Source organism: Micrasema longulum, unplaced genomic scaffold (assembly GCF_059751315.1).
Source record: "Micrasema longulum isolate JH-2025_06_02 unplaced genomic scaffold, ASM5975131v1 h1tg000662l, whole genome shotgun sequence".
NCBI classification, from domain to species: domain Eukaryota; kingdom Metazoa; phylum Arthropoda; class Insecta; order Trichoptera; family Brachycentridae; genus Micrasema; species Micrasema longulum.
The window spans coordinates 806,294-832,360 of record NW_028277858.1 but is presented as its reverse complement, the minus strand read 5'-3'; the positions used below and the strand labels follow the sequence as shown (position 1 = coordinate 832,360).

Below are 26,067 nucleotides of genomic sequence, written 5' to 3'. Positions count from 1 at the left end.
TAATACCATATTATCAATACACATTAATTTATATAAATATTGGTATACGCGAAAATTCCTTGTTTTGATTTCTGACACATTCGTCTGGTTTAGAGTGATAGTTGAACGTTGAATACGTGTGGTACCAAAATATAAACCATCAATGTTGGAATTCAAAGTCTGTTCATTGTTACAAGAGTTTCCAAATAAACAATCCAGCCGCGTGATACCCCACGGAGAATAGCGTATTTCATGCATATCATCTTAATCTATATGGCACGGTAAAATTATAGTGGATTGACATTCATTAGATTCGTTAGTACCTATTTAAATTTAATAATATTAATATTTTTCTTTTTTTTATATAAAACTCCACAGTCAATGACTAATAAAAATATGTATCAATAAAAACGCTTCGATTAATATATATATATTTTTTTAAAGAAATCGTTCTTATAATTTACCCAAATATTTCAATTTTTAACGAGTTGTAAATAACTCACTATTAGAAAATGGAAATCAAGTTGGGGTAGAGTGGAGTTCGAACCTCGGACCTCTGATCCACGAGTCCGCATTACTAGCCACAGGACCAAAACCCGATTCAAATAATATAATTAAACTTAACAAAGGAGATTTTAATGACAATTTTATCAAAATGTACAATGAGTTACCTGAAGAAATAAAGGAATTAGAAAAAATCTAAATATTTAAAAAATAATTTGAAAAAATATGTTATTGAGAAATTTTGACAAAAAAAATGTAATATTATTTAAAGTTTATATTAGTTCTTAAGATGTTATGAACTCACTTAATAAAGCATACATAAATAAATAAAATTATTATTAAAATCCTCCTTAAGTACTCTCAGGTAAAAAAATTGCAAAAGGAAATTGACTGAAGATTAGTCGGTCTCATGGTGTACTGGTTATTGCGTTTGCCAGGCATTAAGTAAGTAAATAATTGTAAAACAATAAATATCGATCCACCGTATTGATTTTATCATGCCGTGTAGATTTTTGCCGTGGTGTGAAATGAGCCAATCATGCGAAATCACGCAGTGGGCTCGTGGTTTGCACGTGCAGAGCGGTCCAGTCTCTGTGAATGTACGGCAGAATCATATATCTTTCTTACCCTTCCCATCTCCCTTCCACCTTTGAATCCTGAGAAAGAGAACACCGTATCGAGCTTTTAATAAAATAATTGATAGTGAAAAAATAATGTTGGTGTGGTTAGTGTCCTGACAAAGAGAAGGGCACGTTTTGAAGCCAGTAGACATATAAAGTCATTAAGTGGTTATATACTCATGTTAACTAACATTCGTTAAAATGTTTGACCACAAAGTTAATGTTTTAAACATAAATAATATTTAATTATTTATGAAATTCTATTTAAGAGGTGTATTTTTAAATTCAATTCAATTCGTTATTTTAAATAACATATACATTACAAACTAAAATTCAAGATAAGTACCAACACGATATCCTTTTTTAAATTAATGAACAGTTAAAACAATGAACGTATTTATTTATGAGATGACGAAAAAAAGTATGAAAACAAAATATATAATATTCAAAATTGAAACATTAATTATCATTATAAATATGAGATGTTAGGTTTTTACCTACCCGCCCGATATGGAATAAAGGTGTAATAATAATAATTGATCATATTATTTCATTTATAAAAATACATTTGTTTTGGAGCAAATATAACAAACAAATAACTCCAAAATATCAATAAAAACATATTGATACGCCATAAAAACTTTTTTAGAAAACAGATTTAAAAAAACTAGTGAACTGTATACAATTGTTTACAATGTAAATTAACAAAATCATTATTTTATGGGTGGAATTTAAATATGGTTTATTACTTGTAACCAAAATATATCATGTTTGTTTGCTACCAAATATTATGAGTGCTTTTAAAAGATTAATTAATGAATCTAATTATTTTAAAAAACATAAATCTTTCTCATTATACGAGTATTTAATTATCTGACGAATGACAGATCATTTAAAAAAGTAATACATAACAACAGTCAACACTGTTAATGTCCATTTTTATAAAAATCAGACAAATAAATATCAAAACCAAATAACACTTGTATAGCGTTAATGAGAAATGATAGCCAAATACTGTTTTAGAAAAAATAAATTATATTCTTACTAAGCAATGGTAATAATATTTGCTTCAGAAAAAAAATAAACCGAAGAATGAAAAGGCTCGCATGTTGCTAGGTCATGCAGGTATAATAAACACAAAAGTTCATCCACTTACACCCACGTCACCCACATGAATCCGAGATCCTTCAAGGTTAATTATCTGATTAGAACCAAGTGGCCAGCGAGATTCGTGGTAATCCGAGAATCTTCTCTCTTTTTAATCCGTTACATTTGAGCTATACCCAAACCTGTATTGGGGAATTCCAGTCAAGTATCATCCTTTTTAATAATTAACATCAAACCAGAATATGATACCACTTTAATATGAGTACGTAGGTACAGGTAAAATGTACCAATTTACCTACTTTTCAGAACCGGAGTCGTAAATATGGGAAGCTTAACACACTCTTAATTTGTTCACCTTACGATCCGCCTAATTAATGACTACCGTGGTTGACAACCAGCTACTCATGAGGTCCCGAATTGTGTTCCCGACAAGGTTTAATTAAGAATTTCAACGATATGGCGATGCCTCGCACATAGATGGCCCCGGGTTCAATTACCGGGGGTGAGAACTTCAGAATTAAAAATGTTTATTTTCTAAAGGCTCGGTGTTCTGTATTTGAGCCTCCTGGCGTGTTGTGGTGCAAAAAATTAATAGATTGTAAATATGGAACATTTATTTAAACAGTATTTTCTTAAAAATCTTTTCTTAAAAGCTTTCCTTTGGGTGAATCTAGAAAATCCTGATGTTGGGTACTTACCGCCTACCTGTTAAATTTCCGTTTTGTATAGAAAAATCTAACAAATTTTTTTGTATAAAAATTATATATTTTCAAACGCCCAAATGTCTTCTCAGATGTTTAATTATAGAAATCACATACGCGATAACTTTTTTTTAAATAACAATGGGTAAAAAAAAATACGAAAATAAAGCAAAGAACATCTAAGCATGAGTGATAAACAAAAAAAATATAATGTTAGAAATTAAAATATTTTAACTATCACTAACAAAATTTGAATAAAAATATGGGAAAGTACATATTTAAGAAATCTGATATTGTAAAATAAAATTAGTGAAATTGACCCCGATCGTCCACTACAGTGTGACTCACCGGCCAAAATACATTGATCGGGTACGCAATTGAATTAATAAAACATAAAATTGAAAAATTTGGGTAAATTATAAGAACGCTAATATTTCTTTTTATTGAAAAAAAAATCTAAATGCTGTCAAATATTATCCACACAGTTTTTTTTCATTTTAATGGTATTCGATTGATGCCTTCGCTTTAAAAGTTCTGTAAGTGGGAGTCGAGAAATTTAATGCTATAAAGACATTTTTCACTGACTCTTCGGAGTATTTTTTTTTTCCTTGTGAAAAATTATTCCAATTTTATAAAAGTGGCTATCAGTTCAAGCAAGGTCCGGTAAGCATGTAATGAAAAGTTTCCACTGGTTAAGTGTAATACAAAAAAAACATTATTTTCGTTACTTTCCCTATCCACACCTAATGGTGCATTGATACACCAATCGCGGGGTATCTACAATCGTAATACGTAAAAATTATTTCAATTGAAATTATATAATTGTTACGCTTGAGGTGCAAGTTCATGGATTATGCAGTGATACATTAATTATTTAATAAATATCTCACGTCGACCTTACCGGAAATCGAACCTGAGATCTCAGACACGGTAGGTATACGCACTTAACCGAACTCGCGAGACGGACTAATTCCCTTTTGATTTCCTTTTTCAGGATTTTTACTTTCCTCTCTACTACTAATCACACATAAAAAAATCTGGTAAGTGCGTTTGCATAACGTGTCCGAGGTATCCGGTTCTATTTTTGCTAAGGTCGACGTGAAATATTTATTAAATAGGTGATTTTACTCGGCAAAAAGCTGGCCTGAAAGCAATTTTCAAATTTAATGGTAAAAGAAGAAGTGTAAAAGTTAGAAAATTATTTTCAGGCGTTGCCTAGTAGGATTCTCACCCGCGTGATAAAGGTTTCAGCTCTTTTACTTCACAAAAGTCAACAGATGGAATATGGATGTTTAAACATAGGCGGAATGGTGAATGTTACACAGTGTGTAAATTGGCCACTTAAACCAGCCAATTACAGGTCATAATCCCTGAAAATGCCTAGATTCCATATTCTCTTCTCAAAAATGTTTTCCATCTCGGTTGCAACAAATTTAGATGTGAATTATTTTTTTTTTAAATTAATCTAAATTTTAATAAATTGCATTAATTATATAAGTAAATTATAAATTTCATTTTGGTCTATTAAATATTTGAGATTATTGGTGTTCACATATATTTGGTCAAAGATGTTTAGTGTTATTATTTTTTTATTTTATATATTGCGATATCTTTTACTGCTTGTGAACTAAAAATAAATAAGTGGCTACATTGTTTTGGAATTAATTCAAAATAAAATAAAAGTTTTGCTCTTTTTTCGTTTAAAAAGCTTTTCTCTCCTGAAAAATTCATTCACCCATTCATTTTGTTAGATTGTGTAACTAATGAAACTATAATATTTTCATGATAATATCTCATTACACAGAACGGGAAATATACAACGAAACATAATTCATCTTGTTTTATTCAATACGTCTCTGTTATTCTCATCTAATAAAATATATTCTAAAATACGTATAATGTATTAGCACCGGCACCGTGAGATCATAATTCTTAGAAAATAAATAATAACGTAACTTTGCTTAATAAATTTTGACGATTTGTTTTCTTATTCTCTATGACCGGTGGATGAAGAATACATTTCTGTGAGTTAAATAGAACTCGAAGTCAGTTCATTATTACAAGAATTTCCAAATAAACAAACCAGCCGCGTGATATTTAAAACATATATTTTTTGATAATCATTGTTCAATAAGTCCACTTATATTCACTACACACTCTCGCATACACACAATACTCACACACCCATACACATATACACACACCCTAAATACATATACTCACCTTCACGAACATGTACAATAATAAAACGGATACATTAAATTTTTTGTGACTAAAACTAGTACTTAGAGTAAATATTATTATGTTATAATAAAAATTATACTCATAATGTAATTGAGACACATTTAATGAATATATTTCTACCGACATATTGAAACCACTGTATAAATTCCATAATGTGTTTTGTTTTTATGAGAAAAATAAAATAAAATAAAATAAAAATATCCGACGGAGAATAGCCTATTCCACACATATCATCTTAATCTAAACGGCACAGTAAAATTATAGTGGATTTACATTTATTAGATTCGTTTGTACTTACTTAAATTTGATAATATTTATATTTTTCGTTTTTTTTATTAAACTCCATAGTCTACGATTTTAATAAAAATATCAATAAAAACGCGTCGGTTTATATATTTGTTTATTTTTTAAAGAAAAAATATTAGCGTCCTTATAATTTAGCCCAATATTTCAATTTTGGTGACCATTTAAAAATGGGAATCAAGTTGGGGTAGAGTGGGGTTCGAACCTCGGACCTCTGATCCGTTAGTTCGCAACACTAGTCACTGGACCACAATCAGATTAAAACTTAACAAAATAGATTTTAATGACATTTTTAAATTGACAGAGTACTCTCAGGTAATAATCCTGCAAAAGTAAATCGACTGGAGATTAGTCGGTCTCATGGTGTATTGCATTTGCCAGGCATTAATTATTATTTTTTTATTTAGGAAACATACAGTACAGTTGCAAAGTTTAATATTTTACACAATTAGACTTAACTCTAATGGACCAGTGAAGTTTCCATATTATAAAGCAATTATATGTAAGGTTAATTATGAAAGTATAAAAAAGAGAAGGAAAAAAAAACATAAATGAAAGTTGTTTAAAAATTAAAATTTAAGTTAAAAAAAGATATTTTAAAGTTTGTAGTTTGTAGTGAGTATTTACAAATGGAAATAATATTAAAAATGAAGAAAATTTGTAAGAGTAATTAAAAGTTAAAGATTGATTAACATGAAGATCTTCAAATGAAAAAAAAAAGAGCTGAAGAAATATCTTCTAGATACTTTATAGTGCCTGTTTATAAATAAATTTGTAAAATATAAATAAAATAAATGTAATATAAACCTGTCATAAAAAAAAATTGTCCCACCGAAAAGTCTTTAGACTTAGTGGGTAACAAATTCTTGTATGTATTTTTTTAATTATAAAATAAACGCTGCTCTGCAGCACTGAAACTGAAACTGAAATAAAGAATGAAAAACATGCTCAGATGTAAAAATAAAATAAAATAGTAATAACATTTTTTAAAAAGAGGAAACACATAAATAGACACATACATATTTTAAGGGATTCAAAGAAACGATGAGAAGAATATTTAAGTGAAATATAAGACAGTAAATTTAAGCCAATTTAAAAAACATCTTCAAAATTATGACACTTTATAGTAAGAGCAGCAATATATTGATTTTATATACATATATAATATAAGTAATTAAAATTAGTTTAAAAGTATAAAAACATGCCAATGCGGCAGAGAAAAAAGAAAGAATAACAAGTATAGCATTAAATAAGTAAATAATTGTAAAACAATAAATATCGATCCTCCGTATTGTATGCCTCCGTATTGTATGCCGTGGTGTGAAATGGATCAATCGTGCGGTATCCACGCAGTGGGCTCGTGGTTTGCACGCACACGGCGCAGCGGTCCAGTCTCCGTGAATATACGGTAGAACGCTGTACGAATGTTACTAAATGGCCACTCTTTCTCGGGTAAAAATACTGAAAAAGGAAATCAAGTGGATTTATTTCCGCTTCGTAGAGTAATAGTTGGCGTCTTCGCCTACCCTCTTCGAGGTCTTGTATTCGATTCCTGGCAGGCGGACGTAAAATACTGATTTGAAAGGTACCTAATACCTAAGGCATAATTTTAAGTAAAAATAAAGGAAAATGTCACAAAAATGTATATGATTTAAATGCTTGTATTTTTTTTCAAAAACAAAAAAAATAAATTTGGCCACGACCATTTTTATGTTAAATGTATTATCTTCAAATTATTGAAACAAATTTATGTTCAATACTTAGTCTTTATTGAGATCCCAGATACCTAAGTTTAGTCTAAATTTGAATGGCGTAATCTGCCGGTCTAAAAGTAATTATATTTTAGTTACATAAAATTTTTAAGCATATTTTTTAACAGAAATACATTTAAAACATATTGCTCTTATCTAATTTATGTGTTTTTGTTTTTTTATTATTGCCCGATTAAAAAAAAACATTCATTTAAAAAAGGCAAAATCGTATGATTTCCTAATTTTGCGTTTGATTTTCCCGACTACAGCCGTAACATCATGTAACAAATAATTCAAATATGCAGCATTTCATTTTCTAATGGAGTGCCCTATGCAACACTAGGTGCGGAAAGGGAAATGATGATGATGATGATGATGTTTTCTTATTAGCTTATTTTTATATTTGTTTCGTATTTTGTTACGATTGTTCATATTGATTTAAGCCATTTGAGTTATTTCAAATTTATTTAATTTTCTAATATCTGAAGAACTCCTTTCTAAAAAAATTCCTTTACTTTTATGCAACATTATTAATCGCGTTTAGACACTAACTTATGTAAGAAACAATTCATTAATTTAATTCTTAGCTAGATGCTATGATTATTTATTTAAAAAATGGGTGGTTGTTATTGCGAACAGTTTTGAATATGTATCTATTGAAATTAATACCTAACATCCGGCTTAAATACATCTTAACTCAGACATCTGATGACGCTTACGGTAATCCCCGCTCTTAGTCAATTGAAAGATTATGAATAATGATAACTTTTCATCTAAATAAGTATGATGCATCGTCTGTGCTATATTTTAAAATATGCTATAAACTGAATTATAAAACACTTGGTTCAGGTCACTAATTGTATATAAATGTAGAGTTTTAAAGTTCGAAAAAAAGTGGTGTTTGTCGTAGATCGTTAATGATAAAATTTATTAGATGAAAAGATGATAAAAAATACTAAGCGAATGTGATTATTATTAAATACAAGATATATGAATACTGACAGAATATCTGAAAATAATAATAAATGTAGTAGGCGTCTTTTTTTTAAAGTTTGTAGTATTCCAGATTACAAAGCTGAAAAAATGGCCAATCTGTTCTCAAAATGAACGCGTCGATCTCACGACGCGACGATTACGCCGCCGACCATTTTAAAGCCTTACATCACTAATTTACCAATTAAAATGCTATTCTTGTCCTTCAGTTTACGTTGGAATCGATAAATTTTGATTTTCGTGTTAAGGAACATAATATGAGGTGTCTTCACAATAATAATTTCTCAGAATTCGCAAATCACCTAATCAGTTTAATCGTGACTAATAAAGATACAGGAGTTAAAATCTTACATACAAATAATAAAGGGTAAAAAATAAAAAATATGGAAATATTTTACATTAGGAAAGCTTTAAATAAGAATCTTCCTTCGATCAATAATCAAACAATCTTTCAATATAGCCCGTTATACGATATTCTATTGTAATGGTCACCCTATACCAATCAACCTCACGCCCCTCCCTTCATCCCTTCCCTCTATTTTCAACTATTTCTCCCACAATATAAATATTTTCATGACCGAATCAGTGCATGTAAGGGTTGCTTATTAAAATGCATGTCGTGTTGGTTTTATATTTTTGTGCGACAGCTATGGTGAAAGTGTATAGTGAGTTTTGCAAGTTGGTTTAGTTGGTGTACTGACGAAGAGGCGGATACGTTTCGAAACCGGTAGACATAGAAAAGTCAGTAATTGATTAGATACAAAAAAATAATAACATTTAGAAAAATGTTTGACCACTATCTATTTCTATAATGGATGTCAAATCTGGAAGATTTTCCTTTCCTACCTATTTCTTGTTTAAATAAAACTGCAAGATTATTGTTAACGTCAAAAAACAACAAGAAAGGAGAAAATGTTTGGTTGAACTGGATAAATAACGCAGGAAATGTTTTTATCATTATTATTAGATAACAAAGGTAATACGACACCTACCGCTTTGTTTACAGATATTGAAGTTTCACGAAATAAAAATACAGTAATTTTGTGTATTGATCGGCACCCAAGAGATCATCCTCTCAGTATCAAATTTCTGCTTACACAATTGGATTTACTAATAAATACATTAAATCTCATTCGGTGCTAACTACCTATATCTTTACAGGTACTCGTAATAACGAAAATTATTCACTTGACCATCGAAACACGAGCCAATTCATTAACGCGAGAAGGTGTAATTTCTACAATTTACATTCTTAATAAGATACAATAATATAATAATTATTCGTTATCACAAAACTAAATATTTTTATCTCAGAGTCATAATGCGTAACCTAGAGAGAAGCCCTATACCTGTTTCATAGAACGCAAGCGATGTTGGTTTGTTGGTTAACAACCAATTGGTGGCCATTTTGTTTTATTTGACAACATAAACAAAACGGTTCGATTGGATGCTTTTGTAGCTGTACTTGGATTTGTTTGTAAATAACTTGGATATTTACGTTATAATAAATAAAAATTGACTATGGTGAATTGCAGTATGTTTAGATGCAGCAGTAGGAGCGTCAAAGGTGTTAAAGGAGACAGTTTTCACAGGTAATTGATTTCAAATATTTTCCCATGATTTACATTGATTTTTGGCATTTATTGTCCCGACACGTGTATTATGTTGCTTAAAAACTTTGCTTATATTGACATATTTACTTCAGATACTATTTTTTCTCAATTTAGGGGATACATTTGTGAATTAAAGTATGTTTACTGTTGTTAATGACAATTAATTATGGGCAATATGTGAAGGGCGCACTAGGCATCCATATAAAGTTTGAGTTTTTTTCGAGTAGAGGTCGTTTCAAATTTTACTCGAAAATAGCAATGTTAACCTTTAAATCGTATCTAAAATTACGTGTCCAAATTTCAGGCCGCTACGATTCGCTGTTTCGGAGATGTGACGGACAAACAAACAAACTCAACACAGGACTTAGGTTCCACGGAGGTGGATTTATGTCTCAATAAATGTAACATAAGTATATTGTGAATAAAATGAATAAATAAATAAAAAAATAAACACACACGTGTATTTTCAGTTTTACAAAATAAATATAGGCGAATTAAAGAAAAATAAATTGGAATAACCCTGGAATAATAAATACACAGGTACATATTTTAAAATATTTACAATGCAAATTAATATCCATTTGGCAATTCTCGACCTGAATACGGCCCATTGTTTTGCTGCGAACTGTAGCTAACTTAATACCCAATAGTCAAAGAATGGTTTTCCTACGTTTGGGCGCCTCTATACCTTGACGCATTATTACTCTGAGGTTTTTATTAATAATTTCTGTTATTTACTAAGGTACAGTTCGTCTCACTTTCTATAGCATACATTTTTTTATAAAAAAAACTTATCAAAATGTAAAAACATGGTTATAAATAATATTGTAAATCATATTTTAAGGAAAGATTTACAATTTATTCATCGAGTCAAACGACTTTGTATATTTTTCGTATTTTCTGTAGGTACGCATGCTTTAGAGATTTTTTCGTTTCTAATCACTCGCAAACGAGAGAAGGCGTATATATAAAAAAATAAATACATTTTATATTTTATTTTATTTATTAAAAGAAAACAGCCATTATAACAAAAAAAAATATTTACAAATTAACCAAAATTATAGGCCAATTATAGTTTTCTATATATTACTAAATACAATGTCAAAAAAGAAGAAAAAAGCGTACCTTTAAAAAGCCACTCCGCATCATTCAACACGTAAAAAATAATTAAAATGTTACAATAATAATGAAATAATAAAAAAAATAAAAGAAAAAGTTTTTTGTTTAATCGGAAAATCCTTTCGCCGGCGGATCCATAGTAACCCCAGATCAGCCCTCCCTCCTTTCTTCTTTCAAACAAATGTATTAATTACAATATTATAGAGTACCAAAAAATTAAATATTAGGTAGGTACAGTTAGATTAAATTATAATGATTATTTCAAATTAGGGTTCTAGAATTTTTTTTAAATGTGTTTAAAGTGAGGAAATATATATCGATTTCAGTAAAAAAACGTGTAATAATTACATATTAATATCATCATGAATCTTCCCTTTCAGCACCTAATGGTGCATAGAGCACTGCATTGGTAATCCGCAGCGTTTCTTGATCATTTTGCTAACATGAAGGTAAGATGATCAGTCTTACGTTTCAGGTGCCAGTCCAGGGACTATGAAATATTCGAGGGTAAAATAACTTTTTAAATAAATATTTTATGTCAACCATGTCGGGAATCGAACCCGAGACCTCTTGTATGTTAGGCAAATGCGCTGACCACTTCACCACGAGGCCGATTAATACCATACCGCTATAACATTACGTAGGTTATTAAAAACGGGGCGGTCATTCCGTTTAATGTCATTCAAAACGGAACGTAATTTTCAGTATCTACTTATGTAAATAAAATTGCTTTTGGCAATACGGTTTCCTTTCATGATCCAATGGATTCTATACCACTAATTGAATATGTTTCGACATAATACCAAGCGACAAACAAAACCGTTCGATATAATTTCATTAATTTGGGAGCCGATTGAAGAGCCACAGATTCTCGTACACGTACTCTGCGAAGCATATTAACGAAGGAGGCGCTCCAATCTCCGGACACAAAACCTCCGAACCCTTTGACATAGCGCTTCCATTTATTAGATAAAGGGCGACTCCTATCGGCAATTTCGCGTCGGAATTCTTCCCGATTACAAGGAGAAAAGAAAATATCACGAGCCTGGAAACGGCCATTTATTTCCGGCCTTTTCAATCCGGGTATAAACGCAGTACTCTTGCGGAGCAAACGCCAGCATTTCCACAGACAACTTTGTAAATTAATACAGTCCACGGGGCGGGTCTGGCCTTCTGGGGCAGGCCTCTATCGCGGCCACCATCAACCCACCACATATCCGAGGACATTTATTGGGCCCTTACTTATGTAAGCTACATTGGGCTGACGTTCGCAAGATACGGAATAATGCGCATGCATTTATTTACCTTTGCTTAGATCGTACACGAGGGGTTAGATTACTAAACTGGCTTCCGAAAATTGTGATGAAATGTTGATGTAGATGGAGTGGTTTGAAATCAAGGAATTGCTTTTTTTACAAGGTGAGATACTAATATTAGCACTTTATAATAAAAATATTTTACTTAAATATTTCATTCAAATTATTTTTTTATTCAAGTATTTCTCCATCGAAAAATATGTACCCTTTTCTGGGAGGGAAAATATGTACCTATTAACATAAATAAGTTGATCTAGTAAATATGTACATATTGATAAGTACTACAACTGATCTCTTTGATATGTTATTTTAACCCTTAAAGATTGCCGTAAATAGACGTAGATGGACACAAAAAAGTAGACTGTAAGTTAAAAAATAAAATATATAAGCTAATATTTATATGTACATAAAAAAACGAAATCTGAAGAAGAAACAACGACGTATATAAGGGGGAGGGGGAATACTGGAAGATACTGGAGAAATTGGTAATTTTTGTAAAACCCAGCCAACCGTATCGCCTTCGCTTGATGACAGTTGTAGGAGTTTGTTGCATCCGTTCTCTTACTTCTTTATTATTTAATAAGTCAAAACAAATATATTTTTTGTTTGTATCAATGTTTATTTTTTTGTAGATTTATGGAGTTGCTGGATTCCACTCGGCCATGCACTTTGTAGCTGCAAGACGATTGATAATCTTGCTACAATATGTAAATGTTATAAACCATAAAATACTTATTTTTTTTTAAATGAGGTCTAGAATTTCAACAGTACATGCGCTCAGTAGCTGCAAGACTTGTTATAATCTAACTTTTATTTAGAAAAATATTTATTTCAAACATTTATTTCAATATTCAGAACACTGTATTGTCAAATTAAAGCATAATGTAAATGGGGGCTAGATTATTTACCGTCCATACGCTCTGTAACTGCAAGACGTGCTGGAATATTTATTTATTGAACAGCGCCCTTGAGAAAATTTTCACAAAAATGGCGCTATATAAATTATCCAACTACATACTATATACAAGATATGCCAAAATACACCGAAGTGAACAATAGATTCCTATTTATCTGGTACCTGCCCCATGTAAAAGCTCCGCCCGTGGGAAGAAATATGGATCTGAAAAAAATGGCTGTGGTTTGTTCGGTCGAGAGATGATTTTGAAAAAAACCTCTTCAACGAGAAAGGATTGATAGAACAGAAGTAATTTAGAAAATCCATTAACGACTGTCAATTCAATAAAAGGCCGTCGCGTTGCGACAGGCCACGCGCGCGGCTATTACCGGCGGCCGGGGCTGCGGGGCGCGGGCGGACGCGGGCGGTCCCCAAACCTATTGGTAAAGGGGCAAATCAAATGAAATCCGAAAATAATTGACATAGAGAGGATTTCAGGTGGTCCCGGAGGATTTCACGCCACAGGATCGGTCAGTTTGCGGCCGGACAATAAAGCAGAGACTAGTGAAGCCTACAGGAGCTGAGTAGCTCGGTTATGTGTAAGAGGTGAGGGTGAGGGGGGGTAGTATTGATATTTTATTTCATTAACATGCGAAATTGATTAGGTATCCAAGAAAAATTCCAAATAAATTGCTTATTCATAGACATTATTTTATAGTTTGCTCCTAAATACGATTTTTAAATAATTAATAAACATTTGTTGCAACAGAGAGGGAAAACATTTTTGAAAAGGCAATATGGAAGTCTAGGCATTTTTTTTGTCTTTTTGGTTTGATTCCTAGCAGGGTAAACATGAAATATTGATTTTAAAAGAGGTTTATTAGTGTTTGTTTTGTTTTTGTTTTTTGGTTTATAATAATAATAATAATGATTTATTAACAAAATTAACAATTACTATATCTACTACATACACACTTAGGTAATAGATTTCTCTGGATCATGTCTAGTCTGCCTAACTAGGTACAACCTGTTTTAAGGCAGACATTTTTATGCAAAAATAAACAATAACATTACTACGTACTAGTTAATTTTCTATACAGTTATACACTATTAATTTATACCATTTATTATTTAAGAATGTTTTTGAGTATTTTTTTTTTATTTTTCTCGACCCAGTAACCATTTTTTTACAAATTTATTAAATTGAATATGGGTCATGCTTTTGCAATGTTTGGGTAACATATTGAATATTTTGGGGCCTAGAAACCTGACATTTCTTTGCCCGAATTCAGAGTTTGTGGTAGACCCCATGACCCATCCTCTAGTTTGACATCTGGTAGTGTGGGAGTGTTCCTTTTGGGATTTGGTAGAATAATTTGCTTTCACAAACATTATTTAAACTCCAATATTTCATTGTTTCTATCCTGGCACCTGAAGCGTAGGACTGATTCCCTTACCTTCATGTAACAGATAATTGAAAAACGCCGCATTTAGTTTACACCACTGGATGATGATGATTAGTCGTATATAGCCGTGTTAGAAAATGAAGAGCAGGTTTCGAACCTCGGACCTTCCGATCCGAAGTCCGCGACAATACAACATACAACCTGACACTTTTAATTGAATTAATTTTGATTTATACAAAACGCTTTATGAATACATTTATATAAACAGGAACACATCTGACAAAACCAACAATGTACAGAAGAAAGATCCTTTAATAAAGCGAAGAGAATTGTAGACCACTAACAGTGATTTAATCCGAACCTTACTCAAAGTCAAATAAACCGCTCACCTGTCACTGAGAACACTGAAATCAGGAAGTTGTATGGACCAAAAATATTGAAAGATATTTATAAATATCATGCTTTATTATAAGAATACGTTTTTCTCGTAACACTTATAAATTTATTTATTTTTAAGGAAAAATAAATATTTTGGCTCTCGCGATTTACCCAAATATTTCAATTTTGATGACCATTTTTAACGAGTTGTAAATAACTAACTATTCGAAAATTAATGGAATCAAATTGTTGTAGAGCGGGGTGCTGACCTCGGACCTTTAATCCGTGAGGACCACAAGCCGATTCAGATTTTGGATTTATTATTATTTTATTTTTTTTCAAAGAATAGGTACAAAGCTGGCGAGACATTAAAGTTGTAACAGATTGGATATGATTCTCACCTTTTCATTTCAACCATCATCCTTAATAATATTTTGACATACGCGGAGTTATTATAACGCGGAGTGAATTTTTGTACTTTCCCGGCGTTCTATAGAAGCTGAGACAAAACAATATTGTCATATCTATAAAAACCGTAACATACAGTACACCAGGAGTTTAAGAAAAAGAGGCGGAAAAACAAGGACGGAAGAGAGAATGGAAAACAGGAAGTGAAAATATTTTTTGAAAAAATATATACCTATGCAGATGTAAAAAAATAAATAGTAAAAAGTAATAAAATTTTATAATTAAAAATTGTTCGTGTAACGTCTTTATCGAAATTTTCAAATAATATTTTGTTCAAAGCATAAATAATATTTTGAGTTTATGAAAAAAAAAAACATGCGAATTGACAGGAAAGTTAGAATATATAAGACATGTGTGAGACTTATCTTGACATATGCTGTAGAAACACAAACGGACGCCACGAGAACAAAGAACCTGCTAAAAACATCAGAGATCAGGGTCCTCAGATCCATTATCGGAAACACTGCGCGACCGGGTCAGAAAAGACTTTATACGGGAAACGTGAGAAATCGAAGATTTAGTACTCTGGAGCCGATCCCGTAGAATATTCTGGAGAGACCACATAAACGAAATGAGCAGCGATAGACTAGTGTCCATAGCAGTCAAATAATTGCCTTTCGGACGGCGTGGCGCCTACCTGAAAGACCCCCAAACGATGGAAGGATTGTTGGGCCTTATCACTGGAGACCGGGGAGTCTAAAAAGAACAGATCGTCAGATCTACAAGAAGACGAAGAAGAAGAGTACATTCAAACGTTTTTATCAAAATCGATACACATTACAACAAAAGTGGAATAAATGTAGAATTCTAAGCGATAACAGGCATCCACGAACATTTGGACATACTCAAAATATTCTGATTACACCAATATAGTTAATCAAGTCTCACCTGAGTCGGGGTGCCTCAGGCCCCTGGCCACGTAGGCCAGCAGGAGCGGCACGTGACGGGCGTCGGGGCGGCGCGCTGCGCGGGCGGCGGCGGTGGCCGGCGGCGGCGGCGGCGCGGCGGCGAGGAAACCGCGCTGCAGCTCCCAGCCGACCTCGCTGATGATACTAGCGGCGCGGAAGTAAGGCGTCACCTCCCGAAGGTATTTTACTGCAACAAAAACAACGAAAATCACTTTTCACTTTATCATCATCACCATTCACTTTCCGCACCCAATGGTGCAAAGAGCACTGAATTGGTACACCAATCGCAGCGTACCTTGATAATTTTTGTTACATGAAGGAAAAACGATTAGTATTACGCTTCAGATACCATTCCAGGGACTATAAAATATTCTAGTGTAAAAATACCTTTTTAAATAAATATTTTATACCATGTCGGGAATCGAACCAGACTTTTCTTAATACAAACGTATTCCCGTATATTTTCCTTGTATTATGGAACTAGAGCGATGATGTTTTTATACACTACAGATATCCACCATTGGCGCGTCCCTACAGCTTTTAATTTGTTTATTATTTGTATTTTATAAGTGCTTCGACCGTCCTAATATCTTTAAAAGCGACTAGTTTTATTTTCTGTCATCGGAATATGATAACTTTTTTGAAAAAACAAAACGTGCCGGCACAAAAAATATCTTTGCTCAGTTTTGAGGTGCAGAAAACGGGAATACGAGACCTAGATTTTGTCAATCTTAGTTAGACATAATCAGTCTATTGATCAAACCGCTCTTCGACTAAGATCCTCTTAAATGATTCCATTCATGCTCTTGCATCAAAAGGTCAAACCGCACTACGGCGGAGCGACAACATTTTGTATGGAGTGCCACGTATTTATATTGACAATTTGTTTCAGACGAAACAGTGAAAATAATATTTCGTGTTGCCGCGACGCGCCGCGCCGCCCTAGTGCGTTTTGACCTTAAGGATGAATATAGCTTAGGAATCAAACGGGTCCAAGAATTCATTTTTAAAATACTTAATGAGAAAGCAAGTGGTTTATATCGGTCATCATTGATCTGACTAAAGTACCTGTATATACCAAATATTTTTTACGGGTACTTTGGCATAAAAATACGATACGAATCTAATAAAATGAATGAAATAAATAAATAATACAATCAGGATAGCAAAACGTCTAAAAAATACGTTTTTTTCATATTGTGCATTGAACGCCCAAAAGGCTTTTACAATGACATTTTGCTTAGAAGTAAATTACTAAATAAAATTTACAGAATAATGGTTGCAGTTAAGCCTTCTACACAATAATAAATTGAATTTTATACAATAACAACAACAGCAAACCATCACGCTTTGCATCACGATTTCCCCGTAGGGGCAGGCAGCGAGGATAGAACGCCATATCACTCTGTATTTACATAAAGACCTCGCTTCCACATTCATACATCTTATCGTGTACGCACTCCGATTATTTCTACTCTTGACATGTCTATCTTCAAGTATGTGTTGGATTTGATCATGCCATGTCTTTTTCGGTCTTCCTCGTTTTCTGCATCCATCAACTGTATACAAGTAATATTATTAATAAAGATATATTAAAAATGTATAATCATAGTAATTCGGGTGTGCTATTTGAAGTGTAAATATAATTTAATGTCAAACTGTGTTTTTTTTCAAAGCTATATTTTTATTAGAAAACACTGAATTTATATTTTTTGTACAAATTTAATCATAATTAACGAGAAAATGAACTAAAGAGAATTAATTAAAGCGAATTAACTTAAGAGAATTAACTCGAGAGAATTAAAGAAATACAATTAACTAAAAAATAAATACAATTTATTATAAACAAGCTTATTAAACATATTGTTTTTAAGTACTTATTTTTAATTTTTTCTACCGACCAGTTTCAAAGCTATACAAGCTTTTTTATCAAGGTATACTTAACAAAAAAAAAAATTAAAAATATTAATAAATAAGCTAATTAAATAAAAATAATTATTGTAGGACGTTACATCTAATTATTTTTGATAATGAGAAACGAAAAAAAACTAACTAAGTCATTGACACGGCACAGCTGACTTACAATATTTATGTACATGGGATATAATATATAAAAATAAATATTTCAAATTTAGACTAATTAGAAGAAAGTAGAGATTGACATAAATAACATGACCTGTTGATTTGAAGTTTAATATAGTTCTTTCATACATAGCTAGACATAGTTAAATATAAGTTATCATATGGTTTATCTATCTATAACTATCTATCTATCTATATCTATGGTATTAAAGTTATCATGCTTAGTGATATTTTATCACATTTCTTTTTCAGAAAAATGACCTTACAGATATATTTTTTTATTATTTATTTCTTTATAAAAATGCACATCCTTTGGCTTAAGCCATTAACCGGCACCGAAGCATTATTTATATTTTCCTTTATACGGACTATAATTCCCTTTCACGGATGCCCTTTGTATATTTTTCTTGGGAATTTCCTTTAATATATTTCACCCTATCTCCGTAATGGACGCATTTCCACACTATTTATTTCCGTTGCATATTTTCTTGTCGCCGATTCGCCAAAATCAAATTAAACATAGATAGGAATATGAAATCGTTAATTAAGTCTGTGTTGTTACCAAAGAACAAATTAGTCAATTTTCCCAAAATAGAGAACTATGAACGAAAAATATAAAGAGGTACTGGAGACCATAACGAAAAGAAAACTTAAGTACTTTAGGCATGTGATGAGAGGCGAAAAATATACAATTTTACAAGTCATTCTACAGGGAAGGATTGAAGGAAGACGCAGTGCAGGTAGAAGGCGCATCTTTTGGCTTAAGAACTTGCGCGACTAGTTCCATTGCAGCACTCAATCCTTGTTCAGGGCAGCTGCCAATAAAGTAAGAATCGCAATGATGATTTCCAACCTCCATCGGGGAGAGGAACCATAAGAAGAAGAAGAGAACTATTGAAATTTTTCACTGAGAACGTATTAAAAATAAATTGTAGTATTGTACGAGTATTACACAATTTCTTTCGAGATATCTGAATTTTCCTCTCAGGATAGTGTCGTGTTACAACACAGCCTTCTTTATGTACACTGCGGTCATAATCATAAGCAAGAGAAAATAAGCTAATGTTCTACAAGAAATTTCGAAGCATTTGATATATCGCAATGAGCGGTAAAAAAAAAATATTTCATTGCGGAAAACGGCGACACCTTCTGAAAATAGTGTTGATCACAAAACCGGCGTTTCTCAATTTTCAGAAAACATCCACAGCACTAGAAAAATCTTGCGGTATAGATGCTGATGGGAAGATTAATGCCTCCAGAAATCTAGTCCTCTTAAATAAATTAAAGTGGATAAATACAAAAGGTTTTTAATTATATAAATTCAATAATTTATAATTACCTGTAATTAAAAAATATGTTTTAATACAGAATGTCACCTCATACATTCAAAGTTTGAATGAGGTACCTATCATTCAATATTAGATCTGGCTGTTTTCTGCAAAATGCATATTTAAGTTTGAGTGGTCGGCCAGACATAATAAAATCACCAAAATTCCTTTAACACATAATGAAATCATTTTTAAAAAGGTGTAACAAATTTATTAAGTGGTTCTTTACAATTTCTCTTTCCTACGGCTGGCTGCTTTCTACATAACTACGTTCAATTGACATACTGTGTTATTACTTATGATTATTACCATTTTTTATTTAGCATAAAGTAGACAAATACTAATGTGTCGTAGCTCAAAATATGACTTTGGCCAATAATTACCTTTTTGCTTATGACGGCAGTACAATCTTACATCGTATCATACTGTTCATATTATGTTAGACATTTATAAATTGTCAATAATCGAACGGTTAACGGATATGACGAAATACGTAGGAAGTAAATACGATTGACCATATTTTATAATTGATTAAATAGGAAAGTGCTAAATGTTCCGGTTTCGATTTCTTACAAAGAAAAACAAATTGTTCACATAAATAAGTAGGCACAATTTATTTGATACCTGGAGCGTGGGTTTACTTAAACTCACAATCCAACCATTTCATTTACGTCCAAATGATTTGTTTTTATAAAATATAACAATTAAGTGACATGTGAAATATGTTAAAATAAATTTTGAACACTGTACAGTCCTCCTTATAACAGGTTTCCTTAGTAAGGAGGACTCTTAAATTAATTCTGTAAAAAAAAACATTCATATAATACAGTAATCTATATATATATATATAAATGAATCGCCGTTACGTGTCTCGCAAAAACTCTAAGATGGCTTGACAAATTTGCGTGCGGTTTTTTACAAAACTTTCTAATTTACGTCCTCAAGGTTTACGGCGTAGTACGAGTAGTAATACAAACAAAATTAAACAACGACACAAAACCCAAATACATATAGGAAACATTAGAATAATTTGCCCTATACAACATGGCGGCCTCCGTGGTGTAATGGTCAAGACGCTTGACTCACGCACGGAAGGTTCCGGGTTCGATTCCCGGTGAGAACACAAAAATTAAAATGTGATTTTTCTCAAGCCTGGGTACTCTGTGATGTAATTCACCACTGTAATTAGGCCTCCTGGCCTGTTGTGGTGCAAAAAAAAATGTATGTATGTATGTGTATGTAACAGAAGAAAAACAATACGTAACTATACCAAAGCACAAAGGAACATCAAATTATCAAGACACTACTGGCAAAATTCTAACACAGATCCTTACATGATCCCTATCGAACTCAGTCAAAATTACTGTAATCCGGACAGTTTCTGCACGCTTTCACGACACAGTCATTTTTCTTTTCTTTTGGTTTCGAATTAAATATCAAGCTCACGTCAAAACCCGACTGGCGGTTAAAAAATGACTAAATTCGCGTTAAGTATGAGTTGAGTCATAATTTTAGAATGCTCGGGGTAAAACGCGGTCTGACTTCTCTTCATTGACACGTATTCCCGTATTTTCTACATGGATTATAACACTAGAGTAGTAATGTTTGCACGATTTTGATTTGAGCACAACGAGGCCTCTTAGCCTAGCCTATTATCTCCACATATCATTATATGTGGAGATATAACGAAAAACTAACCCTTATTACGAATACATAAATAGCTCTAAAAAGGCAAAAATAAACAACGTTTGTCCTTATTTACGAAAAAACGTTTGCTGAACCAGCTCATAGCAGGCAAGCCAACGTTCGGGAAAATTATTAATATTTAGTTTTGGAATTCAATCATAAACAAGTACCTAGGTGCCAACTTATCAATGAAAAGTCTTTTTCCTTTTATCCGAACAGATTTTGCACGCTTTCACGACACAATCAGACATTTTTATTTTCATTTATTTTGGTTTCGAATTAAATGTCAAACACGGCTGGCGGTTAAAGAATGACTAAATTCACGTTGGGCATAGGTTGAGTGTCTTAATTTTAGAGGGCTCAGGGTAAATCGCGCTCCGACGTTTCTTCATGAACACGTATTCTCATATTTTCTCCCTGGATTATGGCACCAGAGCATTGATTTTTGCATATTTTTTATTTGAGCACGACGAAGACTCGTAGCCAATCACATAAGGAGATAAAACGAAAAACTAACCCTTATTACGAATATATAAACAGCTCAAAAAAGTCCAAAATAAATAACGTGTGTTCTTATTTACGAAAAAACGTTTGTTCAATCAGCTAATATCAAGAAAGCCAACGTTCGGGCAGTACAACGTCTGTAGGGTCCGCTAGTATATATATATATATATATATATTTATATTATAGATTTGACTTACTGTATTTAAACTTGCTATATAATTCAGCCTCTTTGGATGCGAATCGTGGCACCTCACTTGGGTATAAAACAGTAAAATACTAAGTTTTTAGAATAGGTGTCTCAGAAAAATCTTAGGTGGTTTGACTTTGTAAGGAATTAAATAATAAGAGAACGGACGCAGCAAACTCCGGTGAGGCTCATTGTGGACACTATGAAGCGGAGCTCCGGAAGCTCCAACTAGGAAGCGGACATTGAATGATGATGATATAATTCAGTGTAACGGTGATATTATGCTAAAATATTACATGTGAATGGTTTTATTTTATTATTAAGTAATTGCATTTTTTAAATGCAAACAAAATAATTTAAAAACTATCAAAATAATCCTTTTAAATATATTACTCAAAGTACAGGTTTTAAAAAAATACTCAGCTACATGAAACAAATTTCGGGGAAAATTAAGGAATCAATGGAGTTACGAAGGAAAAAGTCAAACCCAAGGATGAATGTACTTATTGATAATGAAACCATAGAAAAGGTTAATGAAATGAAATATTTGGGGATAATACTTGATTCAAAATTGACATTAAATGCAAATTTTGAACACGTTAATAAAAAAATATCAAAAAAAATATTTTTCCTTAGTAGATTGAGAAATAAATTAAATAAAGATACTGCAGAACTAATTTACAAAACAATCATTCTTCCACATATAGATTACTGCTCAACAATATTATTTTTAGCAAACGAAGGAAATTTAAATAAACTAGAAATTTTACAAAATAAAGCGATGAGAATAGTTCTTAAGAAAAATAAATATGGCAATGTAAAAAAAATGAGAGATGAACTAAAATGGTTATCTGTAAGAAGGAGACTTAAATTTAATATGTTGATATTTATACATAAATTTTTTCACGATAAATTACCAAAATATTTTAAGGATAAAGTTGTCTTAAACAAAAATTGTCATGAATATGCTACTAGACAAAAGGATAAAATAAGACTACCATTATTGAAAAGAGCTGAGTCGCAAAATTGTTTGATGTATAAGGGTTTAAAAATGTATGATGAGATGCCTGAATGTATGAAGAATGAAAAGTGTCTGAAAGAATTTAAAAATAAATGTATAAGTTACTGTAAGGAAATGTAAATATATATAGATGATGTAAATGTACATAATAGTTTATATTAGTTTTAATATAAGCTAACTTAAGAAATAAATAAAAAAAAACTATTTATGTTTGACTATCCTAAGAAATATTTATTATTAAGACAAATTGAAGAAACACAGGATTTTTTTGGAGATGAAAAATGCAAATTAATTTTTCTCTAGCTGTAGAAGAAATATCGAAAATATTGCGATGAAGAAAATCTTAAGTTTTTTCGAAGAAGATTGCGGAATGCAAATTAAAAGCGGATTTCCCAACCCACGCTTGAGAACACAGCCGACGTTTCTACGACAAATGCACCCGGCGGTGGCGGGGGGAAGATTCAGTCAATTCCATTTAATTGGAACGCCGAAGGCTGTGTGCTATCTGGTCACTAGTTACTATGCAGGACACCAGCCACCACACCCACGGAAGATTATCGTCACACTCGCAGCACTAATTACATCGGGTCAAAGGAGCCAAGTTGCAGCAAATGGCCGGATAATTGGAATAAGTATCGGAACGTGTGACTCTCTCTGGTGATTTACGGAGATACAACTTCTTCACAGACGTACAAACTTTGAAGCAACATGAACACCTAAGTAATCATTTCACCTAATTAAATATTTGTTGAGTCAACATGCCTGTTGAAGTTAACGCATACATTACCAAGTCAAGCATTGGGACTTTTCACGTCTGTTAAATTCAGTTTTGTAGAAAGTAGGTGAGTGCATACTTAAGTACTTACTCGTAGAGCAATTTTTGTGATATTTTAGTGACAACTTTCAATCGTGTTTTATGTAGATAAATAGTGCTTCATACTAATGCTGAATGCTACAGAAAACATACGAACAAACAGTTTTGAGTGTAGTGTACGTAACACTCGGTCTTAAAAAATACCAATAGACCGCTTGACAAATTAAATACATTTGGACTGGAGAATTTAGTTATATTTTTAATTATGATATTAATAAATGTATGAATGTAATTTATTTAAAGCACTTTGTTCATTCATTCAACTAATTGGACACACATACAATATATAGCGGTATGAGAATGTAAAGTATGATTAATAATCCACTTTGATGTATCAATTACGCAAGTTTCCCAGTAAGAATTTCGCATGCTGTATATAATTCCTAAAGATAGCGAGCATTTCTTTATCTAGTTTCACAGCTAATACTCTTCAAATGACTTGCATAAATCTTGTCTATATATTCCGTTGGTTTCAATCATCTTTCGGGTCGAATCCACTGAAATATTCACGTTTGAATCATCAATTTTATTATAAACTCGGCCACCGAAAGAAGCGATAAAAGCCGACTTATTCAACACTGCGAAATACATTTTTCAATATTCTCATTGCCAATAATATTAACTTACTTTGGGCCATTTGAGGGTTCTAAATCGAATCGAAATGTACCAATGGGTAGTATATCATACTTAGGATAACATACAATTTTACTCGCGTACGAGATATGAGTTTTTCAAGCTTCAGGTTCCTAAATTTATTACATTTATTTTCATTACATTATAGACCCTAATAGGCGATTTTCTTCAATTTTACGAGATTCGAAAGATCTGCCATAAAAATAAAGTACATACACCTAAAACCAACTGCTTAAATAGACAAACCACGTAATAAATATTAGTATTTCCTATTATTCTGGAGTACTTAAATCCAACCAAAGCACTCTACAAATATGTCAATCATAAACCACACGAGAAAAATCACATTACATAAGTATATTGTACATAAGTTCCTAACTCCATGGGACTACAAGTCCTGTGTTGAGATGGGACTAGCAATTAGTTGACACAGACACATGAGTTTATCACCACAAATATAGAATCAGAAACATTTTTTTTAATACATATATATATGGCACATCAATATGGTTAACAGTAAACTCAAACATTCGGAAAATCATCAAGGAGTTTCCCACTCAAACCCCTCCCACTAAGGAAAATCTAGTCCTTAACTACTTTCTTGAAAATAGTTTTTGTCCTTGAGAGCTTAATTTAATACCCTCTTCCAAAATATTGAACACACACATTAAAACCATATATATATATAACAGTACTTAAATATCATAGAAATGCGTGCAACTGGAGTACCAAAAACATTTCAAAACACTACATGTAAAAATAAGGAAAACTATATCAATAACATTAACATATTACAACAGAGACATCCATACTCTCTTCTTTAAAATATTATCCATCTCTGTTGTTATATGTTAATCTTAATAATTCTCCGAGGGGTGAAATCCAATCCTTGTCTACAAACATTTAGACAAACTCAAAGTTACTATATAGTTATATCAAATAACAGACTAGAAATGTACAACGAACGACCAAACAAAAACAATATTCCAGATTTCCGCTTTGGTGAAGTTTCGGAGTACTTTCGCAACAAACAATGGCAGCGGCAGCGCACAGAATACGTGACAATAGTGGGTGATCTTTCAACCCATGGTTCAACACACCATCGATATCCGATGGAGCGGCTCTGATCAACAGTTCTTGATGTCGCCTTTGATGTCGGCGTTCGGCGTGAACAGGGGCGGAGCGGGGAGCGGGCGGCAAGGGGCCGCCATGAACTCAAAGGCTTCACTCTTAATTAAAATGTACTACCCGTGCCCAGATCCAACAAACGCGGCATATTTAAAAATAAAAATGCTTAAATCTGCGCGAAAACAGACTAAGGCATTAATATTGTCGAGCGAATGTGCCCGAACTACTGATGCAATGAACAATAAACGAAACAACATGACATCAAGTCGTTTTCTAACGTTCTCACTTCGGACTTTAGGGCGCTGTGCCTCGAGACTT

The 26,067-nt window shown here is 32.2% G+C and overlaps 1 protein-coding gene across 1 annotated transcript in view; it reads right to left on the bottom strand.

The window, feature by feature from the left end:
* Syn1 (Syntrophin-like 1) overlaps positions 1–26,067 on the bottom strand; it is a 107,840-nt gene that overhangs the window by 76,865 nt on the left and 4,908 nt on the right. Inside the window, exon 2 of the mRNA XM_088229290.1 lies at positions 16,286–16,492. Within this exon, the coding sequence (XP_088085416.1) occupies positions 16,286–16,492 (207 nt within the window). The remainder of the gene's footprint in view (positions 1–16,285; positions 16,493–26,067) is intronic.